Genomic DNA, 20,409 nt, shown 5'->3' with positions numbered 1-20,409 from the left:
CACCTTCATATAAAACCAACAGCCGAAGAAGTCCAGGCAAGTTCACTGGGGGTTGAGGGAAAATGGGTACAACAAACTTCATCACAAAGTAGCTCCTGGAATGCACTGAGCACCACAGATTGATGATATATAACGGTGCAAGAGTGTCTGAGGGTGGAATTTTCCTTTAAAAGCGTCTGGCATGTTTGATGTGCTACCAAAGGGCAGTATGGAGCGTAACTTTCACAGATGAATGTTGTTGTCAAGGCTAACAAACTCCTCTCTGTCAGCCGGCTTCTGGTGTTGCAGAGGAAAGAGCGACAGGGTTTTAATGAGACAGCTTCTTCAAGGGCTGATTCATGTAATCCACTTGAGGAACGGAAAGAAGAACGCCTCAGAAATTAGTCTTGAATGGTTTATTAATGGCTTAAACCACAGTTGATCATAATTTCCCCTTAAGTTCTGCTTATTTACTTAGTGAGGTCTTATGGAGGTCTTAAACCACCGATGAACCGTTTCCATTCCCTTTCAGGTTTCCCCTTAAGTAGCTTCAGTGGTGAGAAAAACACCTTCATTTACTGTAAATCTGAGGTGAAACTGGCTCAGCTGGCCTGGGACCTTGTCACATGTCACCCCCCTTTTTCTTTCTCCCATGTTTCCTTTCTCTCTCCACTGTAAACGGACTAGTAAAGCAGTAAAAACAAATGCTAAAAGTGAACTCATACGCATGCCATGCAAATGAATTAATCCCAATTATTGCTTTACAAATTTCAGACATGCTCATTTTTTGTATCTACAATGGTAACATTATGAGACAACTTGAAGAGCTATTTTAATGGGAGAATAGAGTTGGCATATTTTATCATATTAATAAGACACAGGGAAAAAAAAAAAACGTTGTTGAGTTGTTTTCTCTCTCAGCGCTCTTCAGACTCCAGTCCAGACTCCAGGCTCAGCCGCCTAAATGAGCTGTAAGTGTTATCATTATGCTTATGAAACCTTCAAATGAATTGGCTCAATGCACCCAGACGCCCATTGTTCTCCTCTGCTGTCCTGAGCCATGTGTTACACAAGAGTTAGGCAACCCAGGGGCGTTCTGGTGTCTCAGCAGCACCTAGCATGTACTCATAATGCCGCAGGGAGACCCAACTTTGTCGCATGTCCTCCCTTCTCTCCCTGCCCATATTTTGTTCACTGGCCAGGCAGATGTTGTTCTGAATGCAATCAGTGACAGTGCAAATTTGGCTTAATGATTTTTCTGTATTCGTGTTAAGCTAGACAACGCCTGGAAGGCAGCAGCCTGTTCCCCGCAATTACACATTTCCTTGAAACTGTTGATTCTGTGAGAGAGGAACTCAGCCTTTTTAATGCTATGACACAACTAAATGAAATTTCTGGGGGATTCGGGAAGACGTCTCGTAATTTCTTCCCTTCTTGGAATTCTATCACTCCGTACTGCATGCTCTCTAACACCAGAACTGCTATTCAAAAAGCCTTCTTTAAAAAAAGAATTATGGCAGCCTGCCTGCTAAGGACGAACAGTAACAACTAGGGATGGGATGATATTTCGAAATTCAATATATCACAATACAAAATGTGACAATATGTATCGTGGGGCAGAAAATGAATCGTGATATAAGCTACATTTTATTCTGCTGTAGTAATCAAATCAGATGAGACGGCCCATCCAAATTATATTATTTGCACTTTGTAATGACATTTTTAAATTGTTGTTTACATTCTAGCAGCCGATGCCATTGCTAGAAAGATTTGTGGCTCAGAAATAAACATAATTCTGCAGAGTCAGACTTTTATTTATTACATCGTATCGTGGTTGTATTGAATCGTGAACCCCATATCATGTATCGCATCACGTCATGAGATAAGCATATCGTCTCAGCCCTAGTATGATTGACTGTCAACACTGCTGTCTGGGAGTCGTATCAGACATATTACCGACTTCATGCGTGACCTCCACTGTGTCAGCACATCCCCATATACTGTCTGCCTCACTAATACCCCACCCGCCCCCCCAGGCACACACCGTGATGGATGCTTCCAATCAGAAGCTCTGTCAATAATTCATGGCCCGCTCTCCTTTGGGAGGTCTATCAGAATGAATGCATGTTTACATCCTTTCCTGTTGCTGGGCAGTCCAGCGGCAGACAGGTCGGATTTCTATCTGGTCGGAGTGTAAATACCTCTGGGACTTTCTTCCCAGTCCCATTGCTCCGGTGCTTCGGTGCTACGTGCATCACCTTTGTTGCTGTAATTGCCTTGTGAACAGAGCGAGAGAATCCACTGTGCCAAAGCCTCCCAGGAGAGCTGTCAAGCCGGAGGGAGGGGTGGAAGACAGGAATAGAGAGAAAGACAGTGGAAACAGGAGAGAGTAAGAGGGAGGAAGGAAGAAATGGGAATGAAGGGATGAAGAGGGATTTAATGAAGTGAGAGAGGCAAGAATCCAATAGACCAAAGGTTTCCAAGAGAGCCGTGAAGCTGGAGGGAGAGAGACAGAGAAAGGAGGGAGAAAGGGGATGGAAGGAGGAAGATGAGAATGGAAGGATGAGGACAAAAGGACTGTAGGGTGAAAGAGAAAGTGAGACAGAAGTGAAAGAGAAACCTCTGGTATTTATATGCATTCTCCTTGTCTGCATTCTGACCGGATCTCTTTTTTTAGTTTGCACTATTTAAAGCTGTCTTCTATGACTCTTTAGGAGTGATGACGTTTCCGCCCACGCCGATGACGTTTCTTCTGGTCATGATATCCAGATACCGATCACATTTTGATGCCAGGTGTCAATGGAGTCTTGTGAAATACAAAGAGAGAGAAAGCAGAGAGATGACGAAGCGGAGATGGACATAAGAGCAGCGTAAAAGAGAGGCGGGGAAAAAAAGGAGCCAAGTCACAGACAAGAAAGAGGAGTATGAGAGTAGCTTGGTTGATGAGCGTCACCGCCTGCTGTTTACATAAATGAAGCCATATTCTTCAGGCTTTCCGACAGCGCTGGCAGATATCACATGTCTGTCCTAATTAGAGGCTCCAGTTGATCTCTGGAGTCCCTCATTGTTTGGAGTGTTGAAAATGAAGGGCCTTGTTTGTTCATTTCCCCCCCCCCCCCCCCCCCTCATTCCTCTTCTCCTGTTCCCTCTCCCTTTTGTCTTGTCACACCGTCGTCTTGCTGTATTTAGGTCAGTGATTTTTTTTTTTTTCCTTTTATGCGATCATTATATTTTAGTCCACCTATTTGTGCTCCCTCTGTTTTGTCTGACGTCCGGCACATTCCGAGGTCCCGGGCCGCTGTACGTTACGTAAGGCTGCTCGGCTAACAATGCGCTTTTCTGTCTGCTCGAGGCCTTACACCCCAGTTCCCTCATCCTTACTCTCTCTTTCTGTCTCGCTCTGCTCTCTCCATCCCTTCTCTCTCCCTCCCTCTGTCTGTCTTGTTCTCTCTCCCAATCACTCCCTCCCTTTTTGATTCAGTTTGAAGAGCGTTATTGGCATGTGAAGATGTTCCTTTTGTTGTCAAAGCAGCTATACAGCAGTAGCAAATATAAAAAAATAGAACAAAACATAGATACTTAGATATATCGATTCTTCTCTTTCTCATCGTGTTCTCTCTATGGCGGTCTCTCTCCCTCCTATCTCTCTCTCTCTCTCTCTCTTTGTGTCCACCCACACACTTTAAATCTGCTTATCAATATTTCCCACACCGACTCTGGAGAATCAGGGCAAAGGCCGTCTCTCTCTCTCTCTCTCTCTCTCTCTCTCTCTCTCTCTTTCTCTCTCTCTCTCTCTCTCTTTCTCTCTCTCTTTGTCTGTCTTGCTCTTTCTCTTCCCATTGTTTTCCACCAATCTCTCCATCCCCCTCCTCAAACAGCCTCGCTCATCCTCTGTAACGTCTCCTCTGTTGCTCATCTGGACACTGCCAAAAACAACAGGAAACATATTAGGCCAAAGTGGCGTGTGAGGGGGGGATTCAGAGCGTTTGTAATTGAGGTGTCGGGGTTAGACCTCGATGGAGCGAGCAGCCTCACTGTGTTGATGTGAGGGAGGGTGACATGCGCAAACTAAACGCTGCTAAAGAGCATTTCTGTTATCCCACAATGCAGCAGAGGACTTGTAAGATAACGGGGCTCTGATGAAAGCTGAGTTGAATTGTCGTTTATTTATAAATTGAATAAATGTTGTTGTTTTTTCCTGTTTATGCTCCATTTTTAAAATATCACTAGTAGCTTTCGTCTATTCGTGAACAAGCAGGGTTGAGGTCAAGCATTGGTCAAGAGGTGGAGAGTGTTGGGCTGATGAGACAGCCCATGGCACTTGGTTCCTATCAACGGCCCTATATCTGTCCCATGTGCTGTTTAGTAGGTGGTGAAGCCTGGGAGAGAAACCAGAGGCTGTTAAAGCTGGAGAGAAAAGCCAAGAAGCCTGTTGATTGTGTGTTATTTAATGAAATGTGTTCTTGAAAAAGGTAGATTGAAAAAAAACAGTGCTTTGGTTGAGCTCAGAAGTATCACAGTGGTGCAGAAGTCCGTGACTTATGCGTTATCAGCAACACTGTGACACTTCTGCAGGGTTGAATACACACAGACGATGGGGAGAGTTCAACGAAAACACTGTTTTATTCATCTTTCTTTAAGGGAACACAGTTCTTTCAAGCACAAACATCTCCCTCCAGGCCTCCTCTACTGCTAAGAGAACATGGGACAGACACAGTATAGGAACGGTAATGGGGATCAGAAATCCCTTGTTGTCGCACTACGCCTCCCCTCACCTCTCTCCACCTCCTGACCAACACTCAGCCTCGCCCCTTCCTATATTTCTGTAATTTCACCATGATGCCGTGGTGCATCAAAAGGCAAATCCAGGTGAGTCAGTCGGGTGTGAGACACTTCACTCTTCTGTATCTGTGCACTATCAAACTTTATCACGGTGTGCAGCACTTGAGAAAATCATTTTCTACAAATGAGGTCTGTTGTTTATTGTGCAGTGTCTACTTTAAGGAATTAAAAGTGTATTATTAGTCATTTTAACTATGAATCTTTACATATTGGATAGGAATTTTCACACCACCAGCAATCCTCTTCTCATATTGAGAAAGTGCTACTCTGTCTACTCAGCTATCTTTGGCTACTCATGTCAGCATCTGAGGAAAAATCTTGTTTAATTCTCTTGGATGCACACTATTGGAGATACATACCTACCAAAAGATAGGACTTTTTGGTCAAGAATTGAAAGCCCTATCTAACATGGATTATGGCTAATACTTGCTGATTTTTGTTTTGAGCTAGCTAGCTGTAGTTCACAAAACCACGAATGCACCGTGGGACGCGTTAGAAGCTGTAGTGGTTTTATTTTAGGAAGCAGATCTGCTCAAGTTGCTATAACAGTGATTCCTCTCGCACTATCAAACAAACATGGACTGGGAATTTGAGGCCTGACCTTCTGAGTCTCTTTCACTTCGCAGGACCTGCGTCCCGCTGACAGAAATAGGTCAAGTGTTTGTCCTTGTTTTTATAAAACTGGCTTTCCTGAGGCTGATAGAGTCACTACTCTGACTGTGTCCAGCTCACCCCTTCATTAGTTCATCCTTACCTGAGGTCAAATGATGCAGACGTTTTTTATTCAGTGAGTCAACAGAAAAAATATCCCGTCCTCTTTTGGCTTGTTTTATATTCCGTGATATTCTGATTTAGCAGGCCAGCTAAATCGTCCAGATTCTGTTATCCAGTCCAGCTACAGCTTTGCTTGTCATCTTGATCATCTTATTTTTAGTTGTTGTCTGTTTGTTTCTTTTTTTTTTTTAGTTTGTTTTTGAGGTGGTGTGTTTTGTGCCTTGCATCTCTTCTCGTTTCTTCTGTTTGTTTATTCATCAGATTTTATATGTTTTTAATTGCTTTGCTTCCATGTTTTATCCCTTGCACATAAACTAAAGAGTTGACACATCGCTTGCAACATTAGAAAAATCAACTGTTCAACCTCTATTTTTCCCTGGTCTGCTCAGCCTTATTAGATCTTATGTTATGTCAGGAGGCATAGTAGTTGGCAGCTACTGTACTACTAGAGACAGAGCTATAATAAATCTACAATGAGCCTGAGGCATCGGTGCAAGTCCAGCGAATACTCCCACTAGCCTGCCAAAGTTTGTCTAACGATTCAGTAGCCTGAGGTGGGGTGGTAACCTAGCGGTGGGAAGGGATTATTTTTCATAAGGCATTATAAGTCATAGCATTGGACAGGGGAGGTTGGCAGGAAAGATAGGGGAGAGAGGGGGTGACATGACACTTTTGGCCTGTGACAAAACCTTTTCAAACTTGTGACCTCTTGACATGGACACTTGCCCAGAATGACAAACTGTGACAGCAAGCAACAACAGTTACAAGGTGAGAAAGATGTAGGAGAGAGGAAGACACAAAAGTTTGGTCAATGAAGGGGTGGAGATGTGTCAGAGGGAGGGAGGGAGGGAGGAGGGGTGGTAAAACCAGGAACGAGGGGAGATTAGACTGGAAGGGAGAAAATGCCTGAATACCATTAATATCTCACACCCTTCTGTCCATTCTACTTTGTCTGCCTATCATTCTTGTGTATTTGTGTGTGTGTCTGTTTCTGGGTGCCTGTGTGTGTGTGTGTGTGTGTGATTAGATGACTAAGATCACACCCAGCAAGACCAGTGTTTCATCTTTTTCCTAGTTGTTGTTACTAATCTTAGCAACCATTAACAGTGACAGTGTTGCATCTATCATCTCTGATCGATTTCTAAGCACATACGATAACCAAGCACAAAAATTAGTCTACATGCAGGAGCACATGTAGCACAGGAAAGAAAAGTGAAAATGAAATTGCCCATCCGTGCATTCAATCTCAAGTGGTACATATTCCTTTTTCAGTTTTTCTAGGTAGTATAAGAGTATATTTTCAGAAACATATGCTATAATGAAACCTGGAGAAACCTGATCTTTATTTGGCTTCATATTCTTTTTGTCATACCAATGTTCTTGAGTTCAGCCCAATCCTTGGTCCTTGGCATCGTTAGACACCTCTACCTTGCCATGGTCGATGTCCATCAATATCTTTATCAGACTTTGCCCATAAGATAATTCCACTGGACCCTTCACCCGGGACCACTAGAATTTAATTTGGATTTAATTAAACCTCAGATAACATTGATTCTGCCTATTATTCCGATACCAAAAGGCAATTCATTCCTTTATTGATGACCCAGATTGATGTCCATCTGTGTGTCTTTCAGGATGAGGATGACAGTTGTTGTTTCCTTGCAGTTACATTTTTACAGGGAGGTGCGACGTTTTCACAGGAAACTTTGTCAAAGCTTACACAGTATGTGGTCAATGTACCATCATGTCTGTGTGGCAGTCAGCCTCTTGTAATCACCATTGATCGGTCTTTGCACAAACTCAAACACACACATTATTAATCTCTTAGTTCTTGTTTTATGTTTTATTCGTTATCTTCCTATAATGTGAAGCCAATTTTAAATTTGCTGCCTAGATTGGGCAATAAAGGGTTCTTTCTGTGTTTTTCTCTCTCCAGTGAAATCAGACAATATGGACAAGGCAGAGAAGAAGGAGGACAGTGTGAAGATTGTGGACCAGTTTGACCCTCTGGATAAAGCTGAGAAGAAGAACGAGAAGGTGGAAAACACAAGCGCTGAGACTCCAGCCAAGGTGGAGAAAGAGATGGAGAAAGAGACAGAAAACGAGAGAGAGAAAGAAAAAGAGAAAGAGGCAGAAAAAGAGAGAGAGAAAGAAAAAGAGAAAGAGGCAGAAATAGAGAGGGAGAAAGAGACAGAAAAAGTGAAAGAAAAAGAGAAGGAAATAGAGAAAGAGACAGAGAAAGTGGAGTCGATGCAGAAGGTAGAAAAAATTGATAAAATGGACAAGGTAGACAAATCGCCAGAGAAGTTGGAACAAACAGACAAAGTGGAGAAGACAGACAAAGTAGAAACAGTGGAGAAGGCAGAGAAGGTAGAGAACAAGGATGAGAAAGCAGAGAAAGTGGAAAAGGTGGACAAAGACGAAAAGGCCGACATAGTAGAGAAAAACGAAAAAGGTGAAAAGACTGAGAAGGTGGAGAAGACGGAGATGAGAGATGGCAAAGAGCAGAACGTCGACAAAGTGGAAAAGACCCCGGAGAAACAGCCGACGCCCGTCAAGCTAGACGCCAGTTTTGACGAGCCGGAGAAGCAGCCTGACAAGGAAACAAAGAACAAAGCGGAGGAGGAAGAAACCAAGACGGAAAAGCCTGACACAGACAGCGCCAACAAGGCAGACGAGGAGAAGGTGGAGAAGCCGGCGGAAAAGAGCGAAAAGGAAGAGAAACAGGACAAAATGGAGCAGAAAGAGGGTGAAAAAAAGACTGTAGAGAAAAAGGATGAGAAGAAGGACAAGGCTGCGAAAGCAGAGGCAGGTGAGAAGGCCAAAAAACCTGCCAGCAAGCCCACGGCTAACGGGAGCATCGCAACACCAAGCAAAGACCTGCCAAGTCCAGACAAGAAGACCAAGGTAGGATGCAGAGCAAACGCTCCTCCATCCATACTACTGTACCTGTAGAATGCATAGAAGATACTTTGAAAACAAGCATGTAAGTAATATGCTAGTGTAGGAGGTAATATCACAGGTATGCTAATTTCTGACAAGAAAACCAAGGTAAGTTAAAGGGTGAGTTTTCCTTTATCCATGCTTGCATACTGATTATATGTATGCACCGACCATATTTTATTTCATCTAATGTAAAAGACTAAGGCAGGACAAAGGACATATTCCAATATCGCTAGTATTGTACTTTTACTCCACGTAGCATGCTATGGAGAGGTTTAATAACAGAGAAAGCCATTCATCACTCATGCTGCTAATGCTTCTGCTCCTGCTTTGTTAATGCCTATGTGTACAGAACAGAAAATACACATTGAAAGTCATTAATTAGTATTAACATTATCAACTATCTGAAACAACAGACATAATGCTTATTATCATTTTTTGTACATTACGTTTCATTTTAATTGTATGATTTTACGATTACAGTGCTGCTTACGCTGCTTTACCCGGCTGCCGTTATCATACGTTTTCCCTGTTTTTCTTTTTTATCCCCCTTGCTTTCCCTCCTTATTTTGCCCTCCATCCATCCTGTGTGTGTCATTCTCACGGCGCAGCCTGCCGCCGGGGCAACCAAACCGAGTGCCGCTGCCAAAACGCGGCCAAGTTCCGCGACCGCCGGCGGCGGTTCGGCCGCCGCCCCTACTAAACGCCCCGCGCCCTCCACCACCACCTCCGCCTCAGCAGCCCTCAGCAAAAAAACACCCACAGCCAAGGCAGCGCCCGCCGCGGCCGCTGGCCCTAAGCGGCCCTCCACCACCTCTTCCAGCCGCCCCGCCTCCTCATCCACCACCACTCCCACCACCACTGCACGTGACGTCAAGCCCAAGGTAAGTGCAGGGCCACCGGGTCGGGAAGGGACAACCAGCACACCTGTCAGAGGCCCACGCAGAACGATCTGATATATGGAAAAACAGAATGAAGGATGCCTGGAGAAAGTTGAGTGGTTAAGCCCCTCTGGTACCAGGCTTTTTCTGCTGTCTTCCCTACTGGAGCAGAAATGTTGCCTTTTTGATTAAATTAATGTTTTAGATGAAGTTGGTACAGGTTTCCTACTTCTGCTCTCACTCATGTCAACTTTCGTCCAGAGAGTATCTATAATCCTCCAGTGTGAACTTTCCTCTGACAAGGGAAGTCTCCTCGCCTCCATTCTTAACTTGAGCTGTCAGTTTACGGAAGTGGATCTTAGGGTAATCTCACTGTTAGTCGGTCTTGATTCCTCTCCTGAACACCCCATGCACCCACCTGACTGTCCCACTCAACACAATTTACATTATTCCCTCTGACTGGAGTACCTTGCATACAGTAGTGAACAAAGGCTGTTGAAGTTACTTGACTTAAATTCAAACTAAAAACAGCATAAATTTACCTTTACTTATTGATGATGAATGTCAGTGCTTGTGTTAGCAACTCTGGTCACTTACACCCCAACAGTAATTATGCCCTACTTGCTGTGGCAGTAATATTGCATAAGATCCTGAATCTCTATAGTAAGATTTTCTCCTTTCTGAACTTGGCTTTCAGTAAGCTCTGGTGTCCAAAGAGCTGGGTGTTCATTCACTGGGGATTATACCTACAGGATTCCTAAATTAAAGATTGGGTGATATGGAGGAGGAAGGGAGAAAGAGGAAGGGACCTTGGGCTGTGTGCATTCATCACCTTCCCCAAGGCATTTAGGGATTCAGGCAAGGCCACTACTTCAAGGATTCACTGACACTACTACACCTTAGTATTACTTGACCCCCCTCCAACAGGGGGTAGGACAGAGGTCAGGGTCAGATACAGCATAACAACACCCCTGAAGGATTTAATGGACACCTCAGCATGGTGGATGCTTGTGGACACAGGGAGCCTGTCTCAAACCCAAGGAAACTTCATGTTTAGGTAGCATTTCTAGCATTTCTAAAGCAGCATTTCTAAAGCAGTTTGATCATACGTGCATGGAACAGCAGTCAGTTGCCTTGCAAGGCCGTCTCAAAAAATGAATTTCTCTGCTACCTACAGTCAAACAAGGTACCTTATTAGGAAGGTTCCTAGTTAGGTGTCAAGGAAGAAGGAAGTTACCTTCTGAATGAGACAGAGGCAGCGACTTGAACCCAGGTCCTCTGGTTGAAGGGTCTCACACACTAGGCCACCCTGCCGTCCCAAATTGAGTCATTTGTGAAGCGCTACACAAGTCTCAAATTTCTACAAGTATTATTAGTCATTTTTCACCCTCAGTGGACAGAAGTTGACATTTATGTCCAACGATGACAGGACCAGAGCAGACCTGAAGGGTTTGGATCAGGTCGAACTGCATTTCTCACTTAACTAATTGGGTTTGAGTTGGGTTGGAGTTCAAAATATGAAAAATTTAAAAAACATTGTTAAAATGTCTAGTCTTACTGACTTTGAGCACACCAAAAGCTTTATTGATGATTTTCCCCTTGGTCTGGGACAGAAATTCTTTGAGTTGGGAATTTGACCATCTGGTCTGCGCTGTCTCACAGTAGTTTATTATAACACTCTAATGAATCTTGGTCAAAGGGGACAGCTTGAGGGATGGGAAAAGTACATGCTGCATATGAATGAAAGAGGAAATGAATCTAAGCAGGGGATGCAGGAAAACAAAAGCTGTTTTTCCGTAGGAAGGTTCCCTTGGGCACTGGAAGGAGTCAGAAACATACAATAGTGCATTCTCTTTTATGTACCAAGACCCACCAGCAGTTGCTCTCGCTGTAGTGCATGTATGATGTGCAGACGATACTCAGACAGCCAGGGATCGTTAAAAGGCACAATACTTGTTCATTTTTCACTTCATGACATTTATTACTTATGGCAAATTCCATAGAAGCATCTGGCAATGTATAATAGATATTGTTTCTGCTGTAGAAGCATATTGTAAGGGTAAACTTTTCAACTAATTCAAAACCTTGCTCGACGAGATCAATGGCGCTCAATCAATATCATATTACTGTGGCTTCAGCTCTCTTCTATCCCAAGGACAAATATCTAAAACATAACATTGCGTTAAGTTGTATTGATTCATTGATCGATTTCTGTCAGCTCTTAATGCATTTGGTCTCCTCGTGCCTTGGAAAGACCCCTCAGCCTTATAGCGCCCTCTGTTGGTGGCCTCTTTAGCTGTAACCAGTGTGAGGAGTGACAAATGTACAGCCTTTATTTAGCTTATCAGTCCCCCGAGGAACAGGGTGAGTCAGTTCAGCATGGCCAGTCCGTTGGGGAATGGCTCAGCTGTATGTAGAGCGTGGCATCATGCTAGGGATTGGGGGGGGGGGGGGGGATGCAGCTTGGCCCTGAATGAAATCTGCAATCATTGAGGACTACCTTGAACCCGGTCTACATCACGCGAGCACTGGGGGCAAAATCTGTGACCTAAATTTCTGAATGAACTCGATGAACATTCGCCTGAACTGACGAACGGCAACCCGACAGTACATCGTACGTCGTACGTCGTATTATGACCCGCTTTTGTACTGCCAGCATTTGTTTTGTTTATGATACACAATGCACTTTTTTTCGATTTAATTTTGCCTTCATTCCTCCATCTTGGCTGTTTATCGCTCACCTTCCTGACAAGACGTCTTAATTCTGCCTTTAGTCTCTCCTCTAGCTTCCCATGTCTCATATTCTTTTTCTTCGTAGACGACCACAGAGAAGCGCGCCCCTGTGCCAAAGGTCAGCACTGCCCCCCCGGCCCGAACCGGCACCACCACCGCCGCCGCCAAAAACGGCACTGCAACCACAGCGGCCAGTAAAACCGCTACGTCGACGCGCACAACGGCATCTACCCGCACTGCTACCACCGCTGCAGCCAAAAAGCCCCTGGGTAACACACACGCTCACACACATATACACATGTGCACACATAACACATGCACATTATTTAGCTGATGTAGAAACGACAAACAACAACTTTTGTGACCCAAGTGGAAAAACAGCCACATGAAGATAGTTTTGTTTGTTTTTAATAGTACTGTATTACATAAAAGGGGTCAATGAATGACTTTGTATTATTTATTATTGAATCAAAAAGGTGCATTTAGATCATTTTCTGATGTAAATGGTTCTCCTGTACAGTCAAATGAGCCTGGGTTTATGGTGTTGGGTCACGTTTCTTATTAATTTCTCTGCACATTCATTCACACATATCTTCCATTGCAACATAACTATGTGTGTTTCAGCCTCTAAGACGGACAGTAAGCCAGGAGAGGAGAAGAAGCCCGGCACTCTGAAGGCAACTGCAGGTACTAGAAAGCATCTCCTTCCATTGTTGTACATGCACACAGGGAGGCAGACAAAAACCCCCAGGAAATAACAGTCTAGTGAGGTGACACTCGCTTGAAGCCACTTATTTTTAGGTTGTCGGTGAACCAAATCTATCTCTCTCCTCTCCCTCGCTACTTGCTTGGCTCTTAGTCTCACCGCTCATCTCTCCTCTGTCTACTCCTTCCAACTGTCATTACAGCCTCTCCATCTTCTCATCTGACTCTTGTAGTATTTGCAAGTGTTTGTCTTGGACATACATTATATAATATAATAAGTGCCAGAAAATTTAGTATTTTAAAGCCAACTTAGTATACTTTTCTGTGATTGACAATTTACCTGTCGATAGCAATACTTTTGTATTTGTCTTAGATTTGTCTAGATAAAACATGCAAATAAGATTAAGTTTAATTGCAGGTCTTACAGACTTATGCAGCATTGGTCAGGGAGGAACCTCCATCATGTCGGCAGTGAATGACATGACTGGCCGATATCCAATATTTAAAGTCCAGTATCGGCAAACAAATATATTGGCAAACCCCATCCATCTGGTACTCCAAGTAGGTTAAAACAAATGCTAAGAATTGCAACTACTATGTGACCCTGGTCTGCTCTCCCTCCCTCCCTCTGTCTTTTTGCTCTTTGTATGTATTTCTGTCTGCTTTCCTCTCCACTCTCCTCTTCTCTAATCCTTTCCTCTGTTTTGCCCGTCCTCTCTCTCCCCACACAGTCGCAGCTCTGCGCTTCCTGTAGAGAGATTAGTTAACATTATGGCAACAGGAGAGCTCTCAGCAGGAGTGTGACCTGCAAAGTCACACTGCAACACACACTGTCCAACCATGACAATGCCAGGAAGACTCGGAGAGAGAGGCTTTATTGCTGAAAAGCCCCGCAAAGTTAAAAACCTTCACCGCAGCAATCTGTGGATTACTGTCCCCTTGCCGCTGACAGGAGTTTGCCGCTGCTGCTGATACAGCCTCGGGTTGTTTAATCTGCCGGGGCTCAAATGCCAAGAAAAATTACTCTTTAGAAACATGGAGGCAAGGGGGAGGATTTCCTCACTTTAACATGTCTTAACATGGGCCGGGGATATAAGTCTCTCAGGGAGGATTGGCGTTAGGACACGTGAGGTTCATGGTGCCACAGCAGTCAAAAGAACGACCTGACAGATCACAAAATTCATGTGACTTGACAGAATTTAATTCATGGAGATGTTGCACTTTGGCAATGCACTTGGGATAAAGTATGCTGTCATTGCATTTTAATCAAAGCCTCTGATGGGATATTTATCTGATTCAATTCAATTCAACTATTGTCATTCTGCCTTCAAGTGCCCAGTGAAACAAAAACTTGTTTTTACTCCAAACCAGTAAAAACGAGACAATACTACTGTAAATGATACAGTGCAACAATGCAATGTAGTAAGTCGAGTATCATGTATTGTAGTAATCAGAATTGGAATTTAAGTATTGCAGTATTAATGGTAGTGTCTGTAATTCAAGCGTGTTTGCATAAGAGAATCACAGTATTCAGGTGTTAATCAGCAGGGTGCATGAGATATGTTTGTTAACAACTTTTTATATGAGTGATTCATTTACATTTTATTGTTGAGTCTTGTTGCTTCTGTTTTTTGGCGTGTTGTTTATTGATCTGTCTTGGTTGAACAGACGTAAGGGTTCCTTATGTGAAAAATGCATCACAAGCTTTTCTAAATACAGGGATAGTTTTTAATTGTAGCCTTAGCTTAACAGGAATCACGAAACATGTTTAAAATATAACTTTGTTTACAAAAAAGAGTGCAAATATACATTTTGCATGACATTCTGGACATGATGCATTAATGGATGATTTACTCAGTCAGCTATAAATAGTTCTCTGATGCACATATCAGTGTTGTTGGCTGAGCTACTCACTTTTACACTGGCTTTTCAAACAAAAGTGGAGCAGAGCTGACAGTGAGATCTCTAAGAGTAGACTAAGTTCAATATGAAAATAGATCTGAATGAAAGAACCTACCATACCTTTTATGTGTGTGAGATAGAGTTTGTTAATGTTTAGCCTAGATGTACAATTGCTATACTTAGGTTTGATACATTATATTGGTCAGCTTCACAGACAAAACAGCTTGAAACTAGCAATAAGCTAGTTTTTACTTATAAACTATAACTAGTTAAACTTACCTTTTCTTGTCCTTGTTACTGAGGATTGAGGGAAAGCCAGGTCAGTGTTTTCATTGGTAAATGATGACACATCAATAAACATTCTCCCCCCTCCCAGTCTCAGTAAGTGAGTTTGGGTCAAACTGGTTTATGGTGTTTCTTGAAGCAAATTGAGGCATAAAATTAGCAATTACCTGAATTTAATTATTCAATATATTAAAATATAGAGGATCTAGTCTGTATGTTTTCATTTTGCCAACCATGGACTTACCTACTGCCCTTTAAAAAGTACCATGATTTAGTTTAACTTTGTGCTATTAATCTTTTTATTAGTGTGTCAGCTTTTTCACATTATATATCTAACGTTGCAATGAAACTATATAACTCAAAAACTCCACTCCCTCCAGCCGACTCCACCAAGCCCAAGACCAGCGCCGCCCGCAGCTCTGCTTCCGCCTCCGGCTCCACCACTGCCCCCCGCGCTCGCACCACGGCCGCCAAACCTGCCACGGCTTCCTCCGCCACGGCATCAGAGAAGAAGCCCCCGGTGCCCCGCGTCCCCCGGGCCGCTTCCTCCGCCGCGACTACCACCACCACCAGCACCACCACCAGGACCACGGCTCGCCCCAGCACGGCGCCGGACGTCCGTAACGTCCGCTCTAAGATCGGCTCTACAGACAATATGAAGCACCAGCCTGGGGGAGGGAAGGTAGGCGCTGCTGGTTGTGCTGGTTATTCTATTACCCTTCTCTTTAACTCTTTTGCTTTGCTCAGGTTTGACAGTCAAGCCCGGTACAACTTTCACTGACTCTGTGTTTAACCATTTCAACGCATTTTACATTCTTCCTTACATCTCTTACTCAACCCTCTACACACTCCTTTACTACCATTTCACCCTCTCTTCTGGCCCTTCATGGTGCCCTTGTTGAAACACTATCTAGCATGCTAAATAAACACCATGTCGACCTATTGGCAGAAAACATGGCGCCACCAGAAAGACCCTTTGTGGCCTGTGTAGAAGCATGCGTGTGAGAAAAAGGCAGAGGAAACTTGTTTCTTTGGAGCAAGAGGAGGGCCTGTTCTTCCTCTTCTCCAGCTCCTAAACTCCTTCCCCTCTTCTGTCAAGTTTTCCTCCTCCTGTTTCTCCATCCTTTTTCTCCTCAACCGTATTCCTTCATCGTCTCTTACTATTTTACCTCCTTTTCCATCTCTTACTCCTATTGCTCCTCTTCCGTCTTGTCTTCCTGCTCCTCATCCTCTACATTCTCCTCTACCCCTTCCTCCTACTCGTCTCCTGCTTCTCTACCTCAACCTTGTTTTTCTCCTTCATCCTCATCATCCAAACACAGTATTTTACGCTCTCACCTCCTCCACCTCCTCCTCCTCCTCTGTGTTGTTGTGGCGTGTTGTTGTTGACCCAGGGTGGGCTTGTCTCCCCAGGTGTCTTCTGCCTCTCAGAACAGGGCTGACGCCTCCAAAGACACCAGCCAGGGCAAAGTGAGTTCCCTCCCCATCGTCCCCACCACCATCACACACCTCCCATCTCTCTCTTACACAGTCTCTCTCTCTCTCTCTGTTCAGACGTATTTTGCTATTTCCCTTATACTGCCTTTCATGTTATGTTCTTTGTCATATAAACTGACTGGCTACTGTTTTTCAGCTGTACAGTTTCTCCACAAACCACAAGGCAACTCATAAATTGTGGTTGCTATATTCCATTCATTGTCATTGGGATGAAGGATTGCAGGCACTCGTCTATATGCTAGAATAGAACTGTTTGGGTGTTAACTCCATATCATCTCCATTATCTTCCATTTCAATTCTGGCCAATGAGGGCACTAGCCCAGACTGAAATTTACTAGCCATAGGCTTGGGCAAGCAATGCGTCCATCCCGTATTGCCACACAGTTTAAAACTCATACAAATTTACTCACTTGTCTTCTATTACAGCCGTTGCTGCGCATTTTCCATCTGGTTTCAGACAGAAATACAGACAGACCTCTGGAGACACTGAGCAAGTGTAATTAAGTAACTGATGAATGATTATTCCTGCTTCCCAATTTAGCAAGCTGCTTCAATGGCTGTGTAACTTTGGTTACAAATACAGGATTTAACCTCCATGAAAGTTGACAGAAGAAAACATTGCATCATATGAAGGAGCAATTTTTAGATGGATTGAACCGACTGTGAAAGAGAAGCTCCCAGTCCAGTTACAGCACTATGCCATTAACTAACCCTGATCTGGGGTAAAGTTGCTATTGACGGGGATTCACTTTACCAATATAACCTTCACCTTTAGCAATGACAAATTACATTAGAAATGAGAAAGCCGACCCAGGATCAGTAGCTCAGGTCATCATCACCCTACACTCTTGCCTTTGGTTCCATTTCATGGTACAGATCCCATCAGGGGCCGTTTCTAGTAGCCATTTTCATCTCTTTCATCATTCCCAAATCAATTAAAACCATTTAATTGATTTGGAAATGCAAAATGGCCCCAGAGGAAGCAACCTTTTGCTCCTCCCCTTCCAGACTAACACAAGGCTCACAGATCTAGAATGGGTAGAATTCCTATTCAAATCAGTGTCCTTCAGTTCCCATGGTATAGATCCCCACGGGCCGTCCAGGTACTTGCAGGGTGCAGCTAAGTTACTGGAGAAGCCTATTAGCATCACAATGTTATAAATTCTTAGATTTTAAAGTCTTGACAGCAGAGACGGACAAAGTCGGCATTTACAAAATTATAAAATAGATGATTGAATTTCCTTCACATAGATCAAAAAAAAGGTTGGGTGGGAATCTATGTGGAGGGGGACAAGTGTACCCTCCGCTAGAGGGTTTTCCTCATTTAGATCCCTCTTCTCTGTGTGTTAGGGGTTAAAGGAGACATGTCCGAAATGTGTCCATTCTCCCAGTTGTAGTTCTATGGTACAGCCAGACAGCCAAGAGTCCAATTAGACAGTTGTTATACTGCAAAACAGGCAGCTGATACTTTCTCAAGTAGTTAGAGTTGGCTTGCCCTCAAGTAGCTAACTGTCTGGCTGTAAAGTAAATTGGCGAACCCTGACACAAGGTTGTTCCGAGTCCTTGCACAGTGTACAATAATTTAAGATGTTGGCACAGGGGGTCACACATACACACAAATACATAAATACAAGGATGCATGCAAAGACAGACAAACACACACTCTCTCTGTCGTACACACACAAGAAGTCCAGAGAGGTCTTCTCACTGAACTGTGGTGTTACTGCAGCAGCTGCTAAGGCTCTCTATCTCCCTAATTAAACCACCATAATGACACCCAGAGGACCACACTGGAAGTCTGTGCGTGTGCGTGTGAGTGTGTGTTTGAAAGAGTGTGTTTGCTATGATTAACCTTAACTCAAAAACCTACTTATCACAACTACCATGAATATATCATATTTCTCTGTCTGTTTGGGGTTTGGTCTGTTAGCTCCAGCAGTTCAACTGAAATGAAACCATCACAGTGTGATTTTGGTTTTGCGTCAGTCTGTGTAAAGGTCTAGTGTGCTCGACATGATAAATTGGTTCATCAATACGGCAAGGCCTCAGCGTGAAAGAGAAACACATTTTCATTAGGGTTATGGTTAGCTGGTTGACATGAATACATACTGAATATGATTCTGATTCACCACCTTAAGGGACAATACATATTATGAGGGTCCGGTGGATTATTCTGGACACAGGGACAGGTGTTTATGTGTTGCGTTGCATGTGTGTGCACTATAAAGAACCTCTGTGTGGCCTCCAGTAGCTTCTGCTCTCCTTTTCTCCAAACCTGGGTGAAACAGTACTTGAATACCTTTCAAGTATTTTACAAACATAAGGAGCACTTGATTTCTCTTACTTGTAACATTCAGGCAGCTCAACTGCCTGGCAGTTGAAATCAAGCGCACCTCAAATAATTAAAATATTTGAAGCCATATTCAAATATACTTTTGCCCAGGTGATTGTTCCTTTCTCTGCCCCCCCTGTTCTTTCCTCTCTAACCCTAACTGTGATGGTGATTCCTCTCCTTTCCTCTCCTATCCTGTCCTCTCCTCTCCTCTCCTCTCCTCTCCTCTCCTCTCCTCTTCTCTTCTCTTCTTCTCCTCTCCTCTCCTCTCCTCTTCTCTTCTCTTCTCTTCTCCACTCCTCTCCTTCTTTCACTTCCTCTCGTGCCATCCCCCCTCCCCTCCCCTTCTCCCCTCTTCTTTCCCCTCTTGCTGCTATGCTGTGTCCATATAGGTTCAGGTAGTCTCCAAAAAGCTGGACTTCAGCCACGTCACCTCGCGCTTGGGCTCCAAGGACAATATCAAGCATGTTCCTGGTGGAGGGAAAGTAAGTACTGCCCAGCCCATCTCCAAACGGTGGAGATGGAAACAGAGTCACCATTAGGAAGGCATCTACAATTGGATAAGCATATGTACTTTTTTTTGTATTGGATTTGTGGAAAATCGACAGGGGCAAAAGTTGAGTGGAAACTCACAGGAAAAGTGATTTTTTAAGAGGTAAAAGGCAGATTGCAGGGTTAGTATGTATGCTATAATCCCCTCAACGCTCCACTGGAAATCGCCCGCTGTTTGCACGGCCTTGACCCACAGCAAGTTATACAAGTATAAATGAATGGATGACACACACCATGGGCCAGCAAGGGCTCAGAGGGAGCATCCCTGACTGCGGCTGTGGAGGAGGTGACCTTGCCATATAGGCACTGCATGATTCACGACTACAGGAACGACAGTGCAAACATGAAATATCATGTTTTCGTCTCCTCCTCGCTCCTGGGCCACGTAGAAAATGAAGTCAAATAAGTGGAGCAGTAACGGCACCCATTAGGAGTAGAAACAAATGCAGACTTTGTCTTAGTCTGGCAGTAGTTCCTTTATTGGTGCCAACATGAGTAAGTTGTAGATTACAGTCAGTAGGTTGGAGCTACTCAAGGCCTCCAAAACACAAAGTGCTGCTCTTGTTTGGACCCTTGGAAGTAGAAGGAGTTGTATGTATTGGACAATTGGACAGCATGCTAGCAAACCTCAAGTACCAGTCCTTCCCCAGAACCTGTTTCACAGTCCCAATGCTTCCTTAGTCCCTTCCTGTCTTGTCCTGCCCTGTTACTAACTTACTAAACATCAGTCAAGCAATCAAACACCAGCTTTACGTGTGTGACCTCTGACCTTTCACAAATACTGGGCTCCGATTTGCTCTCTCTCCACAAAGTCTTTCTGCTTTGATTCTTCGAGGACAGTATTGTCACAGAGAGCTAAAATTGGAATTGTTCACTTCTGAAATGTCTCACAGGCAAGGCATCACTGACTTGCTCTGCAGGTGTGTAAACCTCTAATTCTGGTTCCCTGATATAATACTGTCCTCTCCTGGGCTTCTTCTTTTG

At 43.9% G+C, this 20,409-nt stretch overlaps 1 protein-coding gene across 3 annotated transcripts in view; it reads left to right on the top strand.

Annotated features, from left to right (window-relative positions):
* Window positions 1–20,409, top strand: part of LOC139919258 (uncharacterized) — a 110,976-nt gene that overhangs the window by 85,498 nt on the left and 5,069 nt on the right. For all 3 annotated transcript variants that reach the window (XM_078291273.1, XM_078291274.1, XM_071908941.2), the window contains 6 exons: window positions 7,532–8,502; window positions 9,150–9,422; window positions 12,238–12,421; window positions 12,777–12,839; window positions 15,425–15,726; window positions 16,458–16,514. In XM_078291273.1, the coding sequence (XP_078147399.1) occupies window positions 7,532–8,502; window positions 9,150–9,422; window positions 12,238–12,421; window positions 12,777–12,839; window positions 15,425–15,726; window positions 16,458–16,514 (1,850 nt within the window). The remainder of the gene's footprint in view (window positions 1–7,531; window positions 8,503–9,149; window positions 9,423–12,237; window positions 12,422–12,776; window positions 12,840–15,424; window positions 15,727–16,457; window positions 16,515–20,409) is intronic.

Source organism: Centroberyx gerrardi, chromosome 22 (genome assembly GCF_048128805.1).
Source record: "Centroberyx gerrardi isolate f3 chromosome 22, fCenGer3.hap1.cur.20231027, whole genome shotgun sequence".
NCBI lineage: Eukaryota > Metazoa > Chordata > Actinopteri > Beryciformes > Berycidae > Centroberyx > Centroberyx gerrardi.
The sequence above is the reverse complement of the archived record's forward strand: the minus strand, read 5'-3'. Positions and strand labels throughout refer to the sequence as shown.